This window comes from Malaclemys terrapin, chromosome 7 (assembly GCF_027887155.1).
Source record: "Malaclemys terrapin pileata isolate rMalTer1 chromosome 7, rMalTer1.hap1, whole genome shotgun sequence".
In the NCBI taxonomy this organism is placed as follows: domain Eukaryota; kingdom Metazoa; phylum Chordata; order Testudines; family Emydidae; genus Malaclemys; species Malaclemys terrapin.
This window is the reverse complement of record NC_071511.1, coordinates 94,871,398-94,891,416: the sequence shown is the minus strand read 5'-3', so window position 1 is coordinate 94,891,416 and position 20,019 is coordinate 94,871,398. Positions and strand designations below refer to the sequence as shown.

At 42.0% G+C, this 20,019-nt stretch overlaps 1 protein-coding gene across 1 annotated transcript in view; it reads right to left on the bottom strand.

The window, feature by feature from the left end:
- Positions 1-58: 58 nt before the first annotated feature.
- Positions 59-20,019, bottom strand: part of RPP30 (ribonuclease P/MRP subunit p30) — a 31,411-nt gene continuing 11,450 nt past the window's right edge. Inside the window, exons 6-11 of the mRNA XM_054034452.1 lie at positions 17,414-17,503; positions 14,406-14,522; positions 10,848-10,877; positions 10,466-10,503; positions 9,105-9,184; positions 59-2,364 (exon numbers count right to left, since the gene is read on the bottom strand). Coding sequence (XP_053890427.1) covers positions 2,258-2,364; positions 9,105-9,184; positions 10,466-10,503; positions 10,848-10,877; positions 14,406-14,522; positions 17,414-17,503 — 462 coding nt within the window. The 3' untranslated portion in view covers positions 59-2,257. The remainder of the gene's footprint in view (positions 2,365-9,104; positions 9,185-10,465; positions 10,504-10,847; positions 10,878-14,405; positions 14,523-17,413; positions 17,504-20,019) is intronic.

Below are 20,019 nucleotides of genomic sequence, written 5' to 3'. Positions count from 1 at the left end.
TAAACCCAAATCAAGTCCTGGTGATACATTGCTGCAAATGATGGGCTATAGCCAGTCATTTAAAAACTGTTAATTATATTTAGACTTTGGCAGTATGCGTGAACATTGTATTACAAAAGTGTGGTTTTGCAGCATGTGAGTGTGATTATAACCGAATAAAAGAGCACAGATGTGATCTACCCACAAATCATCAACACCTATAGAATTCTATTAGCAGCCACCTATCTTGATGATGGATGAAACAGATCATCCTCTTCAGACAAGTGTTTTCCAAAGTGCCCCCTAATTAATCCAGCCCACTATATGCAAGTGCTTACAAAAATCTCTGTAAATGCTGGGACTTAATAGGCTCCTCTTTGTTGAGTCACAGTAAATTCTGTTACTGCCCACCACCCACGCACTGCAGCTACACCACTCCTATGCAACAGACCAGCTCAGTGTCCATGAGAGCTAGAACAGAACTTGCTGGAAATAGGCTCTGACTTTTTCTTTTGTCCACATTTATACTTGAGAAATATTTATACAGTCCAGGCATCAGAGGCTAGTGTGATACAAAAAGAAATCCAATTTAAAGAATTAAATGTGGTGTCTCCTACTATTCTATCAGTGCTTGGGAGGGAGGAGATAAAGAACAAATAATATAGGCTGTTAGCAAGGTTATGTCCAGGCTCGAACTGATGTTAAACAAATAGTAAGCCAGATTACCATGCTGCTTGTTCCACATTCACAAACCTCTCTCTATGCATCATTCAACAAGCAATTTCTCTCTCGCTCAAAGCAAGTACCATTCTGGCCATGGCAAGAGAAGGCAGTGCCACTCCCGTATTTAGTAGTCAGCTGGATTTGGTCTCCCCCTTTGTTTCAGCCAGAATGTCAGGACCTTGTTTATGATTCATTAAAGGACAAACTAATGTAATGATACCCAATGACTGACAACAACAGATCAAGCACAAAGTCAAAAAACATTAAGGGCAAAAATTGCATTGTACGCTCCTCAAAGTAAAAACTTCTTGTGACTAACACAGTCCATTTCTAAAAGTGTTCGTGAATTTTAAAGCAAAACTCCATCCATGGTGCTTAGTCCAATTGTTGAGTTTTACCTTCTATAAATCTACTGCAAGAGGACATGCAGTATGTTACAAGCTATAATTAGCATTTCTTCGCTTGCTTCCAGAGGTGGCCAAAGGGCTGAAATCATCATAGTTTGACACACAGCTGGTCCATTACAGTCTCTTACCCCTCTTTCATATTAGTTCACCATCAAAAGAAAAGCCTTAATCAAGACTTGGAAGAGCCTTAAAAACGTTTTGCAGGAGGGAGTTGATTATAATCTGCAGGCAGCTGGGTGATATGCACTGAGGTAGGAACTAGTAACAATAGATGCTCTTGCTGGAGAACATAGACCCTGATGCAAGTTCTATTTGTCTAAGGTTACTTTGACCGAGGTTAGGCAGTTAGCATGCTGTGACCACTGCTTATCGTATTGATCACACTCATCTAAGTGTTACCTTAGGCTCTTCTTGTCTGTCTGCTGTAACTAGCCGTTGTCTCATATTTTGATTTTAAGATCTTCTGGGCAGGGACTGTCTTTTAGTTATATCTTTGTATCATGTGTAATATAATGGGCTCAAGCCAGTAGGAGCTACTGTAATACAAATAACTGACAAGGGATTTCCTTGCAATTCAAAGATGCCAGAATCTCTGTTTCAGTAGACTATCATAATGAAATAAAATTAGACAGGGCTATTCGGCACCATGCAACTATTTTTCTTATGCCAGTTGGGGGAATGTGGGTACTGGCTTGCAGTGGTAAGGTAAAATATCTGGAAACTTTCTAAACTTTGATGAAGAGAAGAAGTGGTGATCATGTTTTAGAAGGGCTAACAGTAAAATCATGTGACTGCATAGAAAGATGTATGTAGCTGTAAAATTCATGCTGTAACATTTTTCACACTAATACTACAACCGCTACACCTTTCTAACCTTCAGCGATTGGGAGGGGTAGGGAAGAGACCACTGCTCTAACAAAAATGGCAAAATAGTCCTCCATTATCCTTTTACCATCAGCAGTAAGATCGTTCTGCTGTGGTGAAATGTTATGGATTTCAATAACCTTATTCTTGCACAAACATAAAAGTGTTTTTTTTTTTTATAAAAGATTCTTAGCTGAACAAATTAAAATAACGAATCAAGGCATCAAGGTTGGTAGCATGGGAGGAAAGGACTTTATGGAAGCTGAGAAGTTGGGGTTTGATCCTCATACTTCAGTCTTGGCTTTCTTGCAGACTGGGAGAACGCCTTCCTCCTCCGAAGCTCGGGGGGTTTTCTTGGTGTACACCACTCCAAAAGCAGTCTTTCTGGTTTCTGGAATTTAAAAATGAAAAAAAGCTAACTATGTTCAAAACAGATCAAGTAAAAGTGATACTAATATGTTAACTGCTTATTTCAGTCTGTTTCCAACCTGTGCCTAACAAGTACTTCTCCATCTCCCCCCCCCCCCCCCCCCCGCACAGATAATGCTGGCACAATGCAATGGATCTGAATTATGTGTTACTAACACAGTGCTTCTCAAATTTGCATTCTGTTGCCCATTTCATATGGGAGATAACCCCAGACTGCATCACTCTGCCAATCCCAAATGCCGTCTTTTCATATGGCATTGCATCCCTCTGCTCTCTATAGTAGCAGCCTGTGCATTTCACACAGCTATGGAGCAGTAAAATACAAGCATTCAAACACATTTAAAAAGGCAGCAGAGACAAAGATGCTCAAACCCAAGAATAAATAGTACATATTCAAAAGATTAATTATTTCAGTCTCCTGCGTTATGCCACAGAACTGGTTAGCGAGATGCTAACAAGGTCATTTCATCCAGCTTTGCAGAGACCTCTGGATTCCTCCTTCCCAAAGGAAAACTCCAAATTCTCAAATTTTGGATAACAGATTCCTGTATGTTTCACACAAGGATCATTAAAAATTGCATTCCACTCACATTCACTGGGTCCCCCAGACACCCAGCTCCTCTTCTTCAGGCATAATTATCTTGACTTTTGGCATCACAAGACCCCAGAGGCAATAGGGAATGGAAAAGGAAGTGGGACCACTAATTCAATCCCCAGGAGTGGCACGTCTGTTCATCTGCTCATTCTGATGCATGCAAGTGAGTTTACGACCTACCATTCCTCTATTTCTTGGGGATCCTCCTGTGATGTCTCAGAGGAGTTCAGTGGACTTATTCTGCAACTATTATCGTGGAGAGCACAGTTTCCACACTTCACACACTTCCTAGACATAGGAAACATGCACACTGAACTATCAGGCACCATCAGCAGGGAAAGAGCTGAAGGTCTTGTGTACCAGGAGGGTGGAGATGGTTTAAAGTTGGTTATCAGTGCAACTGTTCCAGTGCAAACCCGAAGTGCAGATGTTCTGCGTAGGTATAAGCAATGACTTGCACTGGTCAGTTATAAGGCACATGGTTATTCACGTAGATAAGACCCAAAACGGGTCACCAATATTAGGCAGGATAATATCTATACATTGTATTTTCTATGGCCTCAATTCCTGAGATCCTAAATGTAGAGAATACAGGAATTCTTGACATAAGATAGAGAAGGGACAAATATGGCTTTCAGATCCTTGTAAACCCATGAGTTAGGAGGCTACAAGATAGTAACTGAGGGAGAAACTAGCTCTTGAAGGTGACTTGAAAAGGGAGAGAGAAAAGTGGGCTTGTGCCCTGAAGAAGGCCGGGAAGGGTTTGTGCTTTTTTAAAGCAGAAATTAAAAGATAGAAATTCAGGTGTTTGTTTTGCCTGGAGACTACAGCAACAGGAGAATTAATTATATTATAACTTCACAAGAGTCAGGAGACAAAGCTGAATTACTAAGAGAACAAGGACTTGTTCAGACTGTTTAAAACTCTGTTTTCCTTTGGCTACAATCAATGGACTAATGAACATTTTAGAGAAAAGATGCTTCTGTTAAACATTTGACACCTTGCTTCCCTTCAGCTAAGGCGTGCAATCTCACAATAGTTACTTGCATGACCCAATTTCCCCCCCCACCTCCCAAGAGATGCTCCAGCAAAACCAGGGAACATCAGACTTGATATACCCAATATTTATGAAGTTAAAAAAACAAACAAGAAAAAATAAAGATTATCCCGAAAGACTGAAAAGACCTTTAGGACTTCTTGATATAAACTGCCAAACCCACTTAAAAATATCTTATAAATTGGACAATTGGTTAAAATACAAAATCAAATGGATTTGTTTCAGTTTAATACCATAGAGAGAAAAACAGTTTTGCACAGACTTGTAATAGTTTTTAGTAGTAGCAGTGTGGCTTTACATTAATCAATTAGCACCTAGTTACAACAGTAGGGTATAAATAACCCTTATGCTAATTCTGCTAATTTTATTAGATGCCCAAAACTCCACAATCAAGGAAGGCGGCCATATTGGTTAAAAAATGGTTTAGAGGAAAAGTGAAGGTAGCTATAAAAAAATAAAAAACTACTACATAAATGGAAGAACAGGGAAGTTGACAGTAATGAATATATAGAAGTTAGAAATTGTAGAAAATTGATAAGGGAGCAAAGTGACACAAGGGAAAAGCTATGGCTAGCAGAGTTAAGGACAATAAGGAATTTAAGTATATTAGGAACAAAAAGAATTCTGATAATGGTATTGATCCATTAGTAGATGGACGTGGTAGAATTATCAATAATAATGCAGAAATGTTAAATAAATATTTCTGTTCTGTATTTTGCAAAATAAATAGATGACATAATGTCATCATATGATAACACACTTTCCATTCCTCTAGCATCTCAGGAGGATGTTAAACAGCAGCTACTAAAGTTAGCCATTTTAAAATCAGCAGTCCAGATAACTTGCATCCAAAATTTTAGAAAAGCTGGCCGAGGAGCTCACTGGCCTCTTAATGTTGGTTTTCAATAGTCATGGAACATTGGAGAAGTTCCAGAAGACTGGAAGAAAGCTAATGATGTCCCAATATGTAAAAAGGGTGAACAGGGTAACCTGGGTAATTATAGGTCTGTCAGACTGACATTGATAATTGATAATGGAGTGGCTGATACGGTACTCGATTAATAAAGAACTAAAAGAGGAGAATGTAATTAATGCAAATCATCATAGTTTTATGCAAAATACGTCCTGTCAGACTAACATGATACCTTTTTTAAGGATGATATTTTAGAAGATTACAAGTTTGGCTGATAAAGATAATAGTGTTGATGTAATACACTTAGACTTCTGTAAGACATTTGACTTTAGATTAAAAAAGCTAGACAAATATCAAATTAACATGGCACACATTAAATGGATTAAAAACCGGCTAACTGATAGGCCTCAAAATGTAGCTGTAAATTGGGAATCACTGTTGAGGGGATGTGTTCCTACAAGGATATATTCTTGGCTCTATACTATTCAACATTTTATTCAATGACCTGGAATAAAACATTAAATCACCACTGACGAAGTTTGCCGATGACACACAAATTGGGGGAGTGAATGAAGAGGTCAGGTCACTAATACAGAGCAATCCAGATTGCCTGTTAAACAGAGTGCAAGTAAATAATATGTGTTTTAATACAGCTAAAACATAACTGTATACATCTAGGAACAAAATGTAGGCCATTCTTACAGAATGGGGAACTCTGTTGTGGGAAGCAGTAATGCTGAAAAAAATCTGGGGGTCATGGTAGGTAATGAACTGAACATGAGCTCCCTGTGCGACCTTGTTGCCAAAAAGACTAATTCAGTCGTGGGATGCATAAACAGGGGTACCTCAGGTAGGAGTAAAGAGATTATTTTACCTCTGCATTTGGCACCGGTGCAACTGCTACTTTAATACTCTCTCTAGTTCTGATGCCCACAATTTAAGAAGGATGTTGAAAAATTGGAGACATTCAGAGGAGAGCCATGAGAATGACTAAAGGGTTAGAAAACATGCCTTATGGTGACAGACTCCAGAAGCTCGATCTATTTAGCTTCACAAAGGAAAGGGTCAGAGGTGACTTGATTAAAATCTGCAAGTACCTACATGCAGATCAAAAAATGGGATCTTCAGTCTAGCAAAGAAAGTTATAACATGATCCAATAGCTTGAAGATGAAGCCAGACCGAATTTAGACTGGAAATATGGCATACAATTTTAACACAGAGTAAATAACCATTGGAACAATTTACCAAAGGCCATAGTGGATTTTTTGTCGCTGACAATTTTCAAATCAAGATTGGATATTTTTCTACAAGATATCCTCTAGGAGTTATTTTGTATTATAAAGGAGGTCAGGCTAAAATGATCACAATGGTCTGTTTTGGCCTTGGAATCTATAAGTCTGGGGTAGTTTAATTGGTTTAGAACAAGGCTACCACCCAAGTGCTGCACTAGGCATTTATTTAGCTGTTAGGGTTATGAAATGTGGTTTCATTTACAAGCCCTTAAGGTCGAAGGTAGAATAATAGTCACAACACAGCCACAGTGTTTTAAACTCACCAAGCTATAAAAAGCAACTAGATAAAAGATTAAGCTTTATTTTCCTCTCCTGAAATCTTATTTGTATTCCATGTGAAAATGCCTTGCAGAAAGGCCAACTGCAGTGTGTCTGAAAGGATACACATGTTGCATTTTGGAAGACGTAAAATTTTTCTCCAGAGTATTTGAAAAAGTTCAGCACTTCTGAACAAAATTTCTTGTTTTTTAAAATTCCTTTGCATCCCAGGATTTTAAAAGTGGACATTTAAAAATCGAAAATACATTGTAAACTTCAAATCAGGCCTTTACAATATGTAGATTTTTTTTTTAAATCTAACTTAGGGGGCATCTTAATTCTGAAGTATTAAAAAGCAATGGCATAACACAGACTTGAGTGTTACCCTCTTCAGTATGCTTGTTCAATCTATCTGCACCTAAAGCATTTCAATCTATTCAAAAGCACTTTACTTTACAGAAGGATGAAAACTGATACGGGCAGTTATAATGGCACCTAACACCACTTGTCAAGTATGCTAGTATCCCCCAGCCATACATGCAATTTTCACCAACACTAATTGGAAAGATGCTCCTCTATGTGTTGGGAAGAAAAAAAACCTCCTATATATGTGTATTGCAAGCAGACAGGAAACATACCTTAAGAGAACCTTGCAAAAGAACTGCTCACTCATCTTCGGTAAGCACTTTTTTTGGCCAGGTAAAGAAAATATCAGCTTTTTTCAACATCGTGGTAAAGGGTGAGCAAGTACATTTTGTCAGGGCAATGCCGTTTCAATATGCTACTGTCACTGCAGATTTGGCAGGAGGATAGAGGCTCACAGCGAATAGGCTCAGACTTTCGCATGAAGTCAAACCTGTCATTTACAACAGTTTCAGATCCCACCTGTTTTGTAGTTTGAGTTCCAGGTCCAGACCCAGTGTGTATCCACCTCATAGAGCAACTCAGTTCTGGCATTAAATTATTTCTATGGTCAAAACTGACCAGTCATTCACACCACTTATTATGGTACACATGGCAGACTTCTCTTACAATGAAAGAGATTCAAGACAGAGTAACCAAATTAAAATAAGAAGTTTCTAAGAGGTGACAGAGTTTTTATTTTATTTAATTTTGGGGGGGGGGGGGAAGGAGAGGAGGAATCAGTGGCACACTATAAAGTGGCTAATTGGGAAACCAGGATGTTTAAATTGATATATGTCATGTTGGCTTATTCATCTCTATGCGCCAGTGAATGCAGCACATAATACAACTGGAAACTTGTTGATTTCCACTGCAGTAGGTAAGAGTCAAATTACCTTCTGCCTATTGTTAAATGATGACATATATGAGCTGTGACAAGATGGTCGATATAGTATGGTGGGTCCTGCGCTTTTCTTGGTGGGGGGGCTAAAATACCACCCCTTACCCCTGCTCTTGGGGCATTGAGGGCCTCATTAGTGGCCCAGGAAGGTGGTAAAGGGGGGAAGCGGGGGAGGGGTCTGAGTTTGCTCCTCACTCTGGGTCCCAGCTCCTCTCAACCCCTGCAGGTTCTTACCCTCTTCCCCCTTGGGTGGGGTACCTTCAGTCCTTAAATGCTGGGGGAGGGAATGTCCCTCCCCTGCTGGGGCAGGGTCTCCCTTACTCCCGTTTTCTGTTCCTCCAAGTCTCACAGCACACCTCCAAGCGCCAGTCCTTCCTCCTTCCCCCTGACTGCCTGAAGCAGGGGGTTTTATTAGGTTTCTAACAGGGCCTTAATTGATTACAAGTGCTCCAATTAACCTGTAGCAACCTTCCCTAGTCTACAGGGAACCACGCCTTAATTAACCTAGGGTTTATATACTTCCCTTCTACCACTTCCCACTGCTCCCTGGCCCTCCTGTATCACAGAGCATATAAAAATTACAGTCCTTGTATAGATTTCTATACTGAAAGCACAAAGATATAAGTTCTAATTTTCTAATACTTCAGATCATTGCATCTCTATTAGTAGCATTTCTTAGCAAGCAGAGAACACTGAGTTTGATTTCACATCAAACTTCATAGTGCTCTCACAGCATATGTAAAATGATAAAGTTGATGTAAAATGAAAAGTCACAAAGGGAAGACAGGGGCATCTACAGAAATGCTTAAAGAGGGTGAATGCAACCGAATCTGCTGTCATTTAAGACCAAATCATGATCCTATTGAAGTCATTGCCAAAGGTCCCATTGATCTCAGCCAGTCCAGGATTTGGCCCTTATGAATCAAAATGCTATTTTGCTACATAATGTAATAGACTGATGTGTGGTTTGATTCTATGATCTGTGCTTTCCCAGAGGAGACCCATAAGTAGTAGTATAAGTATTCCAAGGCAACCACCACCACTGGTAAGACCATTCATTTCCTCTTGCTTCTTGTGGAGGCCACTGCACTGATGGAGAGAAAAGTACATGGAATGGAGAAGAGGCACCTGTGGATCATCACCTAGAGAAAGAATTCCAAGAAGACTCTTCCTTTAAGAGAGGGCCCAGCACCACTTGGAAAATAAGGTGTCAGAGCTGTATTACTAAAAAAAAAATTATGTAAGTTAACATGAAACAGAAAATAGTTTGGCTGTTCACTCACCTCCATGAAGAAGGACTGCTCTGCAGTTGGTAGAAATAGCTGCCTTGGCGTCACTTTCAGACAGGCCAAACAACAAACCTCTGTCACCTTTGTTAAGGAGCTTAGTGTATAGAAAGGAGTGAACAGATTAAGTGGTTCTTTCCCCGGAGGTAGATCTGGTCACTTGACAAATAACTGGGAACTATCAAAGCTGCAATTCAGAATGACATCTTGCATAAAGTTACCCGAAGAGTGGTACTAGTGTATGGGTAGCACTTAAAATATCGAGGATCTGATTCAATGCCCATTGAAGCCAATGGAAGTACTTACATTGTCAACATTCTACTGATTCTACTGTTGGATCAGGCCCTCAGCCGAAGAACCCATTCCCTTTTGAGGACAGAACCTTCAGTCCAGTTGAGTATTTTTCTCCAGACTTGTCCCTGTCCAGACTAGCCTTTCATTGAAGTTAGGAAACCATGTTTAAATGCTGTTCCATTGAACCTGGTTTGAAACATGGTTTTGTAGGGCACTGTGAAGGGGACTAGGAGTTGGCCAGAACATGGAATTTCCATCCTACAGAGTATTCTGAAGCCTTGCGGGAGGGGGGGAAATCCTCCTAATTTGGGAAGAAAAGGAAACTTGGATCTACTTTCTACATGGGACAAAACAAGTTTGCCACTCTCCCATGCCCATTCAGAATCCTGATTCAGGAAGGAAATCATCAACTGGCCTCATGTTGTGAAATACAGCAGGTGTACACATGCCCATGTTCTCCAAAAGTGACAAACTAGAATGCGGAGACTTTACTCTTTTTTTTTTTTTGGTCAGTTGCAGTATTAGCATTTTCTAGTATTAAAGTGTGAAACCAAAATCTGTTTCTCAGATCTGACACTGTATTATAAAAGCATTATAGTTTACAATCACAAAAGAACCCAAACACTCCTACTGAGGACAAAGCTAATTAAGAGTTATTTAACAGTCTTTTTATAGTTGCAATGTTTATGTTGAAAGAATTCTAGTACAGGTAGACTGAACCTTACCTTTTCACTGAAAGGTTTTATTTTATTTTATTTTTAAACTTTGTTTTATTCAACACTGCAGTTGGGGACATACACTAAAATCTCTTCTATATTTCTAGAGTATAATTTTGTTCTGAAATTAATAATTCAAACAATCTTCCTGCTGCCATGAGTTCTGTTACAATCACTATGTATTGCATCAAGGATCCGACCTACATAAGTCACAAATTTTAAAAAGGTCTGGAGGGTGGGGGAGAGAAAGGCATAGAAATATTTTTATTGCAATATCAAATATTTAAAAGTAAACTGCAAGTTTCCTATATTATTCTTAAAGATCAGATTTTACATGGGAAAGGATACAGATTAGCCACATCATAAGGACCTCGAAGTTCTAATGGCTAAAACAGACGACACAAGTGTGAATATCTACACACCCTCTCAATGTATTTTAGAGAGTCACAGTTTGCAAGATAAGATTATTTACAGAAACTATCAGCCATTATCTGTTAATTTAAATTTCATATAATCATGGGTTCCTGAGTTGCTGGAGATGCTAACATGAGAGCAAGACAATTGCTTTCACCAAGGGAAAACAGGAAGTGCCCACTTCCACTAGCAGAATTAAGAAAATTCAACAATAAGGTGATACAGAGGAAACCAAAAGAAAAATTCAAAAGAGTAATTATATTGATGCTTATATATCTAGCAGAAATTTATTTACATTAAAAAAATACTGACTTACCCTTTCAGCTGCACTAGATATAATTATGTTCTAGAGAATAAAGGAGAACAAGCATTAATCTTAGATAAATGTTATTAATAAATTGAAGATTAACATAAACCCAACACTAATACTCCTATGAGTATCATTTGAAGTTAATAGTTAATTCTGTTGTCCCTATCTAGCAAAAGTATCTGCTGCTTTCTGGAACAAAGAAATCCATGAAGATTGTGTATTATGGCTCCTTGGAAACAATAAACCAAAACCATCTATCAGCTCTGCACGTTGCAGAGTTTACCGGGTCAAGAGTCTATACCAAAAGAGAGCATCATAATTACACTCATTCCATCTACAGCTGTGTCTGGCCTGGGTCAGCTGACTCATGCTCATGGGGCTTGGGCTGCCAGACTGTGAAATTGCTGTGTAGATGTTCAGGCTCAGGCTGGAGCCCAGGGTCTCAGACCCTCCCGACTCACGGGGTCCCAGACCTCAGGCTCCAGCCTGAGCCTCAATGTCTACACAGCAATTTCACAGCCTGGTAGCCTGACCCCAAGTCAGCTGCCTCAGGCCAGCTGCAGGTGCATACCTGCTGTGTAGACGTACCCTTAATTACAACCCCTCACCCACAGACGTGAAAAAGCCAGAGTTACATCAGCTATGGGATGACCCAAATAGTCTGTCTCTGTGTTTTGGAGTTGAACACACAAAACAAACCCCCTAACTCGTCTGAGGGCTGGATTTTTAAAAGATTTTTTGATGGGGATTGAAGAAAAAAAAAAAAAAACCACTTCTAATAGCGTTAATTCAGCAATGGGGAGATCAAATCTTCAGCACATTTTAGCCCCTATTAACAATTATACTGGCTAAAAGAACTAGCCTGACGTCAGCCAGTGAGAACCCATTGGTATCATCCACTGACTTATCACCACTAATACTGATTGCCCTCAATATCAGCATCTATGCATTCAGATGAAAATGGTGGGTGAAGGAAGAATACCACACTCCTCTCCCATCTCCCTGGCTGGCTAACTCCCCTCTTTCCTTCACTAGGCTTCTATGGGACCCCAGGCCATGGCAAAGGGTGACTGTTTCGGGGGCTCACACATCCCAGTTCTTTGCATAGCTGCCACAGTTCCTTTAATGGTGAACCCCAAAGGACTCCTGCCTGTAATGACTTGAGATGAGGTGCTCATGGAAACCTACTTCTAAAGTATTAGCCTTAAAGATCTCTCATACCATTTTAAAGATGAAGATAGGGCTGTGGGATTCCTTCTCAGGACAAAGCCTGAGCTGTGAGGCCCTCTGCACTCTTCCCGCTGACATCACTGCCCCTTACATACCACACATCTCCAGTTAGAGGGATATGGCCCATTTGCTGCTCTTCTACATGGCTTCACTTGCCCTCCGCTTTCCGAACACAAGGAGTGGAGCATGGATTTGAGGAAAGCAACTGCATACACAAGTAGGAGCTCTGATTACCTCAGAGCTATTTGCATTTCCATGGAACGACCTCACTGTCTCCACTATGCACAAGACTTCTTCTGGTGCTGAGCACAAAAGAACGTGCAGACCCCTATGACTCAGAGAACACTAAAAGCCAGAAGCAGAAACAACACATAGAGGAACTTCCCCCCACACATCAGGAAAGATCTCAGGAGATATTTTTGCTTTGCAGGTCACCTTTAAACCTGCTTACTATGGATCTCGAGGGTGCTTTTGAATTTCAAGGGTGTTGACTGCTTCAGCTGGAAAAATTAAGCCTGCTGTTTTGAGCTGCAGCAGCCAATGCCTGTCTTCCAGACTCTGCGCAGAAGGGGAACAGCCAACAGAGTCCAGGAGGTGGCAACACCATAACTCCCCTTAGCTGGAGGGAGGCCAGAGGAGAAACCCTGCCCAGTGCTGAGCGGGCACAGGAGGCTGAGAAGAAAGATTCAGGAGGTGGTGCTACCTATCACATCTCCACAGAGAAAGGGAAAAAGAAAGCTGCGATTCCTCCTCCTCTCTCTTGAGGACTGGTGGGCAGGAGTCTGATCTGCTGCTATACATGTGATGTGAGGCCCCACCAGGATTGACAGGTTGCCCTGGTGGGATGCAACATATCAATAGGAGGGACATGAGGATCTTCAGATACAAGATTTTCTTCATTCCTCAGTTTCAGAAGCAGGGCAGAACGTAGGACAGAGCTATTTCAGCCAGAAATCTGCCCTGTGGCAGCCAGCAGTCTGGGCTTATTTTATGTAATAGGAGTTGTCATAACTATAAAGGGAAGGGTAACAGCCCTCCTGTGTACAATACTATAAAATCCCTCCTGGCCAGAGACTCCAAAGCCTTTTACCTGCAAAGGGTTACGAAGCTCAGGTAACCTGGCTGACACCTGACCCAAAGGACCAATAAGGGGACAAGATACTTTCAAATCTTGGTAGGGGGAAGGCTTTTGTTTGTGCTCTTTGTTTTGGTGAAAGTTCGCTCTTGGGACTAAGAGGGACCAGACATCAATCCATGCTCTCCATATCTTTCTGAACAAGTCTCTCATATTTTAAACTTGTAAGTACAGCCAGGCAAGGCGTGTTAGTTTTATCTTTGTTTTCTCAACCTGTAAATGTACCTTTTACTAGGGTGTTTACCTCTGTTTGCTGTAACTTTGAACCTAAGGCTAGAGGGGGGTCCTCTGGGCTCTTTAAGTTTGATTACCCTGTAAAGTTATTTTCCATCCTGATTTTACAGAGATGATTTTTACCTTTTTCTTTAATTAAAAGCCTACTTTTTAAGAACCTGATTAATTTTTCCTTGTTTTTAGATCCAAGGGGGTTGGATCTTGATCCACCAGGAGTTGGTGGGAGAGAGGAGGGGGGGATGGTTAATTTTTCCTTGTTTTAAGATCCAAGGGGTTTGGATCTGTATTCACCAGGGAATTGGTGAAGAGTCTCTCAAGGCTACCCAGGGAAGGGAATTAGCACATTGGGAGTGGTGGCAGCGGACCAGATCTAAGCTGGTAGTTAAGCTTAGAAGTTTTCATGCAGGCCCCCACATCTGTACCTTAAAGTTCAGAGTGGGGAAGGAGACTTGACAGGAGTTTAGTGATGTTTTCACTTAACTGTTTTTAAATACATGCAAGATCCTGTATTTAAAGTATTTTGTAAGATATGATATGGTATGATACAATAGTTTAACATATGTACAGATACCTAGATCTACAAGATGTGCTTTTTGTCAATTAGAAATTCACTACATATCTTTAACAATATGCACAAACATCTATCTTTGTGCAAATCTTAAGTCTCCAGGACTGTTTTTTGTGAATGCCCTGCATTGCCCCAGTTTTACAGCTGCAGTAACTGACAGGTTGCTCTGAAAAAAATCTCGACCATTTTAAAAGCATCGGCCTTAGAAAATATTAGCTGTTCCACAGCCAAGGGTATTTGTAGTCGGAATTATGGTTTGCACATATTGGCAGGCAAAGGCTCAGTCATGTGTTCAGAAATTCCAGCATCAAACCTTCTTGAAACTGCTCAGCCGATGCAACTCCAGAAGAATCTCAACAACTGACTGAATGAATTGTATTTCGGTTTGAGAGCTCACCTTTCCTTTGCAGATCTGCATCAGACTCAGAGCATTTGAAATTGTGTATCTTCTCATTGTGGAGTCTTTGATGGCAGGGGTGTAAAGAAGTTCAAAGTAAACACCGCGATCTATTGCCTTCACATGAAAGAAAGAAAATAATCAAAAACCAAAAGCAGAGTCGCATACCAATCTTACGACGAGTGTCTATTATTGATGACTTCTTCGCTCAGTTCTACCGCTTTATGTACAAAACTAACGTGCGGCAGGAAGTGTTCCACCAGAAACACACCGTAGTCTGAAGGGTGAAAATAAAGACACTGTGTCTGTATGCCATGTAAATGCACTTGAACTTAAGACTGTCAGGTAACTGAGGCTTATAATAAAAATAAATAAATAAATAAACAAAGCCTTCTCTTCCTCTCTACTTGCCAGGCTGTAATAGGCTTTCAGATGAGAGACAAACACAGTTGTTCAGCTGCAAGTGTGGAAGTCTCAAAGCGTGAGAGAAAGAGAACAGTGGGAAGTTTCCTCTCTTCAGAAGGCCAATCATGGCGCCAAACTCTGAAGAGCTGGTTAATCACTGGAGCATTTCATGAACAGATAGGCACTGTAAAAATCGACAGAACACTCCTTCTGCAGCTTCACAGCTGGCCCTGAAGAGTATCACTTTCCAAAGTTGAGGGTTCTCCCTAGCACCCATCACCATAGTACTCAAGTACTGACTAATGGAGAAGTTATTCCGGGAGAAGAGTGAAGTTAATTAAATATTCCCCACCCCATTTGACAATTTTTGAAGGAAAGTAGATTGTAGTACAGTTTGTTATTATTTATTATTTCTGTTATGGTAGTGCCTAGGAGCCCAGCCATGGACCAGGACTTCATTATGCTAGGTGCTGTACAAACACAGAACAAAAGAGCATTAACCCACCCTCACAGCCCCTCTGTGAAACAGATATTCTCACTTTTGCAGATAAGCTCCTGGCTCTGTAGTCAGCTCACTGCACAACACTATCTCACACTAGCGGTATGGAGCTTTATAGCAAGATGTTGCAGTACACAAAAGAGAACCTTATTTCATTTGTCCAATTAGCTGCTGTGCCTGTCCTCCACATACACCCGAGCATGAGATTTATCAAACATCATCACTAGCGCTGGTCAGAACCAGGGAAACCTGCCTGCCAAACAGGTTTCAGTCAGAAACCTGACTGACTTCCTGCCAGCTTGCCTGCCCCAGTCCTCAGCAGCCCACCAGATGGACTGTGCCAGAGCTGGCGCTCTCAGGGTATGTCTACACAACAATGTAAGCCTCGGGTTAGTGGGACTCGAATCAGCTGACCCATGTCAGGGCACCCTGTGCTTGTGTCTCTACACTACATTTTAACCCTAGGTTAAGGATTTTCTGACCCATGCTTGAACCTAGGGCTCTGGCATCCACACTGCAGTGCACAGACCTGAGTCAAAGTAACCCTATCCCAGAGTACCTAGCGCCACTTCTCCCCCCCGCAATGTCAACACTCTAGACCTAGGAATGGGATGCACTGTGGAAAAACGCGACTGCCCACCCTGTTTCCACACTGGGGTGGTGCCATTGATGCGACTCAGGTGCCCATAAGAAGCCCACAAGTACATAAACTTCATAACTAGCTCCTTTGGTGGCTATCTGAGGACAATGACTGCAGTTTGAGGAGGCTTTATACTGAACTACCATCTAATCTGAGAATTGGGCTCTCTACCTCTAGGCTGAGTCACATTGGCGGGAAAATGCCCTTGTGCACCCATTCTCAAGATACTTAGGACATCAGTGTTCAGGGCTTTCAAACTATTGAAATGAAACATTGCAATTCTTAATTTTTAAAATTGGATGTTCAGCAAAGGTGTTTGTTTGTTTTTTTAATTTATTTTTGTCTGTTTTGAAGTTTGACATAAAATGTAGATTTCAGAGGAAAAACACTCCCACCCCCAACAGCTGGCTGCTGCTGGCTGCAGAGTGGTGAAGTGCATCCCTAGGGCTTGGGGTACAGTGTGCTCCACTGTACTCCATTTGCAACAGAGTGCAACAGACTGCACCACAGATTGTTGGCATAGAGAGGACTAAAGAAGCTGCCCCAGGGAACTCTGGGATACATCCAGAGGCCTTCTGGGATCTGAGTCAAGTTGGAGTTGCGTGCACATAGGAAAGCAATAGGGCTCAGACCCTAGGTCCCAGCTTAACATGTGCTTGGACACTCCAGTCCTGCAGGGTCCTGGGGTACTAGGTTTGAGACCTAAGTTAACACATTTGGTGTGTGGATGCAAGGGGAGATTAGGCTTGAGCCCAGGCTTAAATTGGTGTGTAGATATACCCTCAGGGTCCCTGTGCTGCCCAGCTCCCCACATGGAGAACTGCTGGCGCTCTGGGAGCCTCAGAAACATTTTGAGAGGTCAAAACAAAAATGTTGTTTGGGGGAAAAAAAATCTGAAACAAGATGCTGAAATTTCTGTTCTGTGAGAAATTTAGAAATTTCATTTTTCATTGCATATCAGAACAATTTTTTGTTGTTATTCCTATGGAACAGGAATTCACGTTTCCAGCCAGCTCTAGCTGTACATTTTTCAACAACAAGGACTAAAATCTACCCATGGATGTCCACCCATGAGTAACTACTACTGACAAGGAGCTGATGCTGGTCCATATTCAAGGAAAGAATCTGACCTAAGTATCCAGACTAAGTTGTGTGGGCAGGATTTTATTTATAAAAGATAGTTTATAAATGGCTGATGCTTTGTTTTTACTCTAACTTTTATCCAATATCAAATATTCAGCAATTCCATTGGCTGGCACTGACTTCATTTAATGAAGCACTGCCTTACACAGATGAGACCTCAGTATAGTCATAGTGTAGAAAAGTAAGGAGAGAACACATCTTCAAAGAAAAACCACCCTGTAGTACAAGAGCAAGAAAAAAACCACTCCAGTGGAAAACCTCAGTTGTGTTAGTATTATATACTGAGTTTAATAGCAGCAAATGATTTAGTTGCAAATTTACCATGTTAACAGGGGGTCTTCGGAAGTAGAATGGCAGCTTTTCTGTTACATTTATGCATATCAGATCCACATCTAGATTTGTGCAAGCGACCTACATCACAAAAATACAAACAGATAAGGCACCTTTAAGTGAGCTGCCAGCTTTAGACATGCAGACATTTGCTATATCACAGATATGTCAAAGGCATTTCCAGCGTAGTCTATGTTTTAAATCCAAGAGCTGTTCCACGGGGATACCAGCAAGACACTGCAACAGTGCCATGTGGGTATGTTGGATTTATTTATTTTTAAAGCACTTGGCACTTTTAAAGCACCTTTTCCATTAAAATAAACAGATAGCTTAGCAGTGGGCATCACTGCTTTGCTCTCAGTTGGTTGTAAGGCACCCCTTAAAGTGGGGTTAGGAAAGTGATCCACCCTTACCAGATACATTGCTAATACAGCAGAACCTCCTTTTTTCAAACAAACTGCAAAGTTACTTTTCAAGTCCCAGAGGGATGATTCTTATTTGCTTTTAGGAAAAAGGATCTGGCCTAGGACAGCAGCACTTCAGACACTGCTAAGTGACTGTGGTTTTGGGTGACCAACTTGAGACCCATTAAAGGAGCCTGATTTTCAGAAAATGCTCAGCACCCACCTTCTGAGGGCCTCAAATTGGGTGCCCAAAATCACTACTCACCTTTAAAAAAAATCTTGGCTCCAGGCTACCAGGGCACATCCCCACAATTTACATTCTCTTTAAAAAGAGAAGAGAAGAGCTAAATGTGGCCAATGAACTGTCTAGAGACAGTTAACTCCCCATGAGGGGACCACGTGATTTATATAGTTTCTCACACAAGACATTAATTGCATACACTGTCTTGTTCATGCTATATATGCATACACAGTAAAGATGATTATAGGGGACCAGATTTTCTGGTCCATCAAGGCCATTTTTAAGGCTGGAAGCTATAAAGTGGCTGGAGATGGTCAGTGCAGAATTCCCTGTGTGGGGGGTGGAATTCCCCACTGGCAGAAATAGCTCTAGCACAACCTGAACCAGTGAAAGAGCCCCCCCGCAATTCCTTCTCCCCACCACTGTAAGGCAAGTAAGCGTGTCAGGGTTTTCCAGGGCACAGCACAGAGCTCGGCAGCTGCTAATGAGGGAACTACATGTGGTTCCCTGCAGCATCACTTCTCTACTCTGAGCACAGCTTGGTTGGAATGGAGAATCTAGCCCATACGTTATCACCGGGTGCGCTGCAAAGCAGAACCCAACTTCCCCATCATTTTCTGTTTCTCAATGAAATTCAGTTCAAAAGTCACTTTTGTTTTTTTGTTCTAAAATTAGCAATGTAGGGTCCTCCCTTCGTTCTCTTCACTCAACACCCTGGCAACTTTTTTGGAGGTGCTGAACCATGTCTCATAAGACCAATAGCAGAGGTGTAGCTCTCCCACATCCCTACCTACTAGCCTTGTATATCATCACTATTCCAGTCCTGCAAGGGGCTTACCAAGGTCCTCCAGGGAAGAGAGATTAGGAACACTAAGGTCTAAAATGCTTCAGCAGGCCATATTTATACATCATAAAGGAGACGAGTAAACACTTCTGGTTTTCCTTCCTGGTCCCTTGAAGAAGGGATCTCTGTTAATCAGCCTGTGTCGGGCGCACTCGACCCATACTGGATGGGGAAGTGTTAACCCTACATTATGGGATGAGGAAGCCATGCCTCAACTCTACTGGGCATGCTCCAAATGCACTAGTATAAAAGGGAGAAGCTCAACTCAGTTGAGGTGGACTGCTGGAGAGGAAGGACGCACGCCGTAGGCTCCAGCCAAAGCCCAAGGCCATGGGAGCCGGAGACGCCGCAACCCAGGCAGATGCCAGGGTACCCAGGGAGGCCTCACAGAGCCTGGAGTCACCAGGGACAGCGCAGACCAGGGAACCTGGAGACAGCAGAGATGTCCAGCCCGCAGCAGTGGGAACCACGGCAGGAAGCAGCCCAGGGGAATTATATAGTGGCTTGATTAGAGAACCGGAACCTTTAGTCAGCATGTTTTGGTTGGACCCCCCTGCTGACTCAGTGGCATGCACTCTTGCCACTACCAGAGCCCTGAGCTGGGGCCTGGTGGAGAGGGAAGGCCTGGGCCTCCCCTACCCGGGCCGCCATCACCCCCCTTTTTTGTGCGTGACTGACTGAGGCCACTTGGCCTTACTGCTCTGCTAACGGGGCAGATTACTGACTGACTACTAGGCCTTACTGCCCTGCGGACTGGGGGCGAATCCATTGACTTTGGCCACTAGGCCTTATTGCCCTGCTAACAAGGGTGGAACCACTGGTTTTGGCCAGCAAGCCTTACTGCCCAGCTGACTGGGGCAAAAGTGGTGACTGTGATTAGGCTCCACTGCCCAGCTAACAGGGGCAAAGCTATTGACTTTAGTCACTGGGATTTACTGCCCTGCTGACAGGGGCGAATCTGTGAACTTTGGCACTAGGCCTTATTGCCCTGCTAACAGGGGCAAGTATATTGGCTTTGGCCACAGAGACATAAACATGGGCTACTTACACCCTGCCCCTATACCCTAACGCGGGAGGGGGCACACACAACCCTGTCACACAGCCCACA